At 36.7% G+C, this 6,253-nt stretch overlaps 1 protein-coding gene across 1 annotated transcript; it reads right to left on the bottom strand.

Annotated features, from left to right (window-relative positions):
- Nucleotides 1-277: 277 nt before the first annotated feature.
- On the bottom strand, nucleotides 278-1,243 carry LOC101570142 (olfactory receptor 10T2-like). Its single transcript, XM_012513139.1, has one exon. The coding sequence runs from the start codon at nucleotides 1,241-1,243 to the stop codon at nucleotides 278-280; it is 966 nt and encodes a 321-aa protein (XP_012368593.1).
- Between the last annotated feature and the right edge of the window lie 5,010 nt (nucleotides 1,244-6,253).

Below are 6,253 nucleotides of genomic sequence, written 5' to 3'. Positions count from 1 at the left end.
AAACTCACAATACCCAAATTCAGTAAAGTCCAGACTACTTAATGAGTTGTGTTCAGTTCCTCCTAAGTTGGATACACTTGTAAGTCCTCCCAAATGAGTCTTTGACTTAAAACAGGAATCCACAATGTAAAACATGAAGAAAATGAAAAAAAAAGGAAAATGGTGAGACCAGGGCAAAACAGGAAATCAGAAAACACTTTGACTGCTTGGCACAGAAAGTGATGATTTTTATTGGAAATAATCCACTCTTTCCATTTTCATAGATGCTAAATATTTTTTAAATATTTAAGGATTTTCTATCAGTCAACTGAGAAAAAACATTAAATATATTTTCTAGTACTTTCCTTAGAGCTATCTGCATCTCTTTGTTCCTTAGGCTGTACACAATGGGGTTCAGCAGAGGGGTCAGCACTGTGTATGTCACAGCCATCAGCATGTCTTCACGGAAGGAGTCACTGCTCTTGGGCCTCAGATAGACGAAGGAAGCAAATCCGTAGTGTATACACACCACAGTGAGGTGAGAGGAGCAAGTGGAGAAGGCCTTAGACCTGCTCTTTGCAGAAGACATCTTCACAACTATGGCCACAATGAACACATAGGAAATCATAATTAAAATAAAGCTGCCCACCAGCACAAAGGCAGAGAGCACAAAAATAATCATTTCATGATAAGAAGTATAATCACAGGCGAGGTGGACCACAGGTGAAATGTCACAGAAGAAATGCTGTATGTTGTTGGAGTCACAGAAGGACAAGCTGAATATCGTCATGGTGATGCACAGAGAAATCAGGAACCCAGCCAATGAGGAGGCCATGACGAGCTGAATGCAGATCCTTCTTGTCATAAGGGTGTGGTAGTGCAGCGGGCTGTGGATGGCAGTGTAACGGTCATAGGACATGGCAGCCATGATGAAACAGTTGTTGGCTGCCAGGCCAAAGAAGAAAAACATCTGTGTGGCACACTCAGGAAGAGAAATGGTCTTGGTCTCTGACAGCAAGTCCACTAACATGCGGGGAATGACTACCATAGTGATACAAGTTTCTGATAAAGACAGGCTGAACAGGAGAAAGTACATGGGTGTGTGAAGGTTTTGGCTGAGTTTGATGGTCAACATTATGGACACATTTGCCCATAGAATTGTCACATGGGAGGCTAAAATCACCACAAAGAGTACATTTGTTAGTTCTGGGAAGCTGGAAAATCCCCACAGGAGGAATGTTTGCACTGTGGTGTGATTGTTCATTGTCCTGATGAGCAAAGTTGCTTTCTCCCAGTAACACAGAGATGGTGTTTATTGATACTTTGACATAGTTTTTAAAGCATGATTGGCACTGGTGTTACCTAGGCTTAAATCTGGGCCTGTGTCAAATGGAAGAAAAGTCCCAGCAAACCTGAGAGATGTCTTTAAGACAAGTGTCAAAAATGATGCTCAGAAATCTGAATGATGAGAACAATTATAGTACAATGATGTAGACATCAACCCCATAGAGGAGGCCCAGGTATCATTTTAGATTCTACTCACAAAAGCACTCTTTACCTTTCTGTCTTCCATTCTGGATCTGCAAAGAAGAGGGAAAAAATGAGAGTGAACGTCTCACCAGCTGGATTTTGGTATGTCTCATTTTTAAAGTGCTTTTAAAAAAATCCAGTTGTGTCTTGGCTCTCAGGACTTCCAAGTAAACTTTTGATGGAACGAGGATGACAATGCAATGACTTAAATCATTTCTAACTCCACATTTCAAGATTCTGTAGAAATTGATGAAAATTTCCAGAACAACTTTCACATGTCTTCCAGTGAAGTGCTATCTCTATTTCTATTCTCTACAATTCAGTGGCTCCAACAATAATACTTTGTGGAAATGGCTAGATAATAAAAATTAATTTCACATATTATAACCTGAATCAATATGTATGGCAATAACTGAAGCTTCAAAGAAATATAAAATTAATCATTCTTAAAGTCTTAACTTCTCACTGAAGTTTTTTCTAAGTGCATAGGATAATAGAATGGACTAACCTCCATGAAATATGATGTTGAAAATAGTATGTCATATCAGAATGCCAGATTTTGGTCCTGGTGTCCTGGTCAATGATTGAGGTTTCTGCAGAACATCTAGAATATCTTTAGGTGCTATATTTAAGTGATTTATATTGCAGGTCAGGCCTAAAAAGAATCAACATATGTCTCTCCAGTGAACTTTAGAACTAATTTGTTGTGTTGTTAATTAAATATACAATCAATGAAGGTGGTGAAAGAATAAAGGTAATATGAATATTCTCCTTTGTTAAATTTTAATCTTGGACTGGAGAGAGAGAGAGAGAGAGAGAGAGAGAGAGAGAGAGAGAGAGAGAGAGAGAGAGAGGGAGACAGAGACAACAGAGACAGAGATAGAGAGACTGACTGATTGACTGGTAATCATCTTAAAGGACTCACAAAGATAAAAACAATTATAGTGTTTTTGGAAGAGTTGCTCTCTTGTATTTGTATTGCAATTGTGGGAAAAAGAATATGAGGAGTCTGGCCAGGTAACCAGCACTTACTGTCAGTACTAACAATGGGTCAGACAATGAGAGTTGGACATAGCTAGCACTAGTTATTAGTCTATGTGAGGATGTTGCAAACCATGAAAGCAACATATGCAGTTATATGAGGTCACAAATTCAACATTTATTGACTAACTCCCAATTACATGCCAGAATCTTCTAGGCATGGGAAAGACAGTCCAACAAATTTGCAAGATCACTATGATGTGGGAAACACGACCACTGTTATTAGTGAAGTCAGAGAAGCCTGCTCTGAGAAAGGACATACATAAAAGGAAAATACAGTGATAATCTGCAGACCTCTAAAGATCAGAAGAGAAAATATCAAAAGCAGAGGGTGCAGCTAACACAGACCCTGAGATGGGCAAAACATGTACCCAAACAATGTTCACCCGAAATTCATATGGTATATTGTTTCAACGATTCCATAGAGATTCTACCTTCTAAACATTTCTTGGTTGTTTACCACTAAAGGAAAATGTTTTTCAATCACATTGCTTCAGTTACTACTTTTTATAACTTACCAACTCTAGCTTATATCAAAAAAGACTAAAATTCCCTTTGCCATACATCTAATGCCAAAATATCACCCAACTGTTGAATGCAAGATTTCCAGAGAAGCACCGGCCATCTACTTCCACACACCAAAGTACAGCCCTGTGTTTTGCATTTGAGCTATTGACAGATTCTCAGAGCATTGCCATACAACATTTTTAAACTCCTTCCACATCTTTTAGCCCAATAAATCACCTTCAAAATTATTGAATTCTGTAGGCTGATATTGTGGACTCTTTAAAATCCTCTAAAAAAAATAAATAAAAAATAAAATAAAATCCTCTCTGCTATTATAGTACATATATATCTCATGGAGTGAACATATGGGCCTCTTTCTCGCAGTCTATTCTACATCTATCTTTTGGCTATCCTTTGCTTGTCAGCTAGATAATGCTAATAATTGTAAACATTTATTGCATATTTTAGTTATATGATCTTAGATATTCTTATAGGTACCACAGGAGATAAGTTTTATTATAATCATATTGTTTATAAAGAAAAAACTATATCTCAAAGAGATACTTGATTTGGGAAAGGTGATACTGCTAGTAAGTGCCTATAACCTAAATTTAAGACAAGTTTGGAGAATTTATTTGCCTAGTTGATTACAAAGTCTCTGGAAGAGCAGAGAGTCTAGGTTGAGTTCCAATCTTGCCTTTCCATACTCACTTCATGTTGGTGTGCAACTCTTTATGTGAGGACCATCTCATTGTTTCCCAAATATAGCATGTACACTTTTGGTTCTATTATTTTGTGTGTAGTATTTTCTCAAACTTGAGATGTCCTTCTATTGTTCTCCAACTCCTTTAAAAAAAGGAAAGAAATGAAAAGAAAAACTTTCTCAGAATAACAATTCAAACATCCTTCCTCCTTGGAGCTTCACCAAACTTCTGGGATGTTACTTATTTCATTAAGATTCACTTCAATGAGCATTTTTGTTGTGTTGATATTTTTATAGGCTTGACTTCTATGCTACACATGGCAAAGAACAGTAAACTTTTGTATCTCTCAGCTTTCAGCCTAAGTTCAGTGGACTAAGTTTTTGACTAAAGTTAATTCAGGGCCAGCAAGATAGCTTAGCGATCTAAAGCACCTGCTTAGGTAAGTTTAGGCAAGCGCACAGGGCCTGCAGTTAGATCCCCCCAATAACACATGCCATGCCAGCCCCAACCCCAAGATGGGCTGAGCCAGCCACACCAAAAAAAAATAATATTAAAAAAATAAAGTTTATTCAATGGCTACAGAAAAATTTGAAATTCCATATCCTCCAGAAAGTGTTCCATGATTAATGTTTCATTCCATTACTAATGTCCTCCACACATTGCTTAATTTCTTTTGTCCCTATTTTACTTGGATACATACTGAAGATAGTTGTTTGCTATCTAAGCCATTGTTCAGCATCAAGTCATTCCACAAAAATGCATGCAAGTGTTTTCTAAACATTCACTTAAAGAATTCATGAATATTAAACTACAGCAAGAAATTTCTCAAAATGTCAGCAGTGGTTATATAAAGCCTAAGAAAAAGAAACTGTAATTTTGATAAGTCTAGATTTATTGTATAGTAAAAGTTCACACTCAATCTACAGTCTTCTATCGAGGGCATATCAGAATAGTGAGGAGAGTTTTGTAAAAATAATATATCTCCATAAAGCCATATCTACCAGAATTTTTTTGAGCATCTGTCTCTCTCCTTGATATCACACTACGTGTGGTATGATTTTTCTCAGTGATTTCAGTTGAAAATCTTTGAGTTTTATGACAGTTTGTAGATTTCTTGATGACAAAATGTGCTTTGTTTATTCAAGAACAGCTGTAATAGAAGATACATCAATGCGATATTATTCTTACTGTCTGAGTGACACGGGCATCCACAGGAGAAAAGGATGATTGTAACATTACGATAGTTTCTTTGTTTTATCCAAGCTACAACTGGCTTTTGCTTTGAGTTTGGTATTTTATTCTCATGGTTTTCTTTTTATTACTTGTAAACAGAAAAAGTAAAATAAAAACATTAGAAACAATGCACAGTTTCACTAAACCAAATGATAGGAATTCAACAGTGGTTGTTATACTGCATATTGTTGTCTTCAAATTAGTTGTTCAGATTAGGGGATATTCTCCCCCATTTTTACTTTACAGGGTTATCTTTATACCAAGAATAAAATAGTGACAATAGTCTTAACTTATAGTTTATTTGTACCTATAATTTCTTCCATGCCTTCCAGCAGCCTTATGTTTACCCACAAGACCTTGATTATTAGAAATTGTAATATATTGTTCATTGTAAAGATAAAAAAGACTCAAAAAGTCCCACCTTTGAATGGAGAAGAATAATGTTCCAGTCTCTTAAAAATCATGAGATAACTGAGCTGTGAGAAGATCTTACTCTTACAACTCAGGTGTGCCTTTCCGCAGTTCTATCTGAGATCTCACAAACCCCTCAATGCAGGAATAAGTTTTAACACAGTCTTCCCCTTGTATATCTGTAATGAAAGATTTTACATGAGTGGAGTCAGGAATTTATATTCCCTTAAAAATTTAGTCTCTAAAAATGTGAAAGGTAGTACCATCCTCACTAACAGATGTCATTCAGGACCACAAAAAAATTAATGAGAGTCTGGGGATTTGGGGGATCATTATCTTGAGATTCCTGCATTAGATGTAAGGAGGCTTGTGCTTTATGTCACCCAGTGTGAGGTCCTCGAAATTTTCAATCTTTACACATCATAGGGGCTTTTCATTGACGTTTATTCTTCTCAATACTGGAAGAAATTATTGAAATTTTACATTTTAAATATATCCTGGAAAACAGATGATTCCCATGGGAATATTTTACTTCCTGAACCACACCATTTATTTTTATAATTCTGAAAATCTGTCAAGTCTTTCCAGTGTCCTACCTTATTAACATGACAAGGGAATGAGAGATCTCACAGGCAGCTACTACATAGGACAATAGGAGAATGGGAAGAAAACTAAGAGAGTGATCTCTGTGATTGCTTTTCCATGGAAGTAGCTCTTCTACAGACCTTCCTGAAAAGAACAGCACACATTCCATTTATTGCAGGGCCAACCCTAAGACACAAGTGGCTCCAATTTCCTCCCTCATGGCTTTGCCCCCTCAAAGCCTGAACCGGCTGTACCATCTTCCA

Source organism: Octodon degus, unplaced genomic scaffold (assembly GCF_000260255.1).
Source record: "Octodon degus isolate 3935 unplaced genomic scaffold, OctDeg1.0 scaffold00334, whole genome shotgun sequence".
Classification (NCBI taxonomy): Eukaryota; Metazoa; Chordata; class Mammalia; order Rodentia; family Octodontidae; genus Octodon; species Octodon degus.
The sequence above is the reverse complement of the archived record's forward strand: the minus strand, read 5'-3'. Positions and strand labels throughout refer to the sequence as shown.

Coding starts and splice junctions, on each gene's coding strand:
- LOC101570142 (XM_012513139.1), bottom strand. CDS start 1,243: ATGAACAATCACACCACAGTGCAAACATTCCTCCTGTGGGGATTTTCC.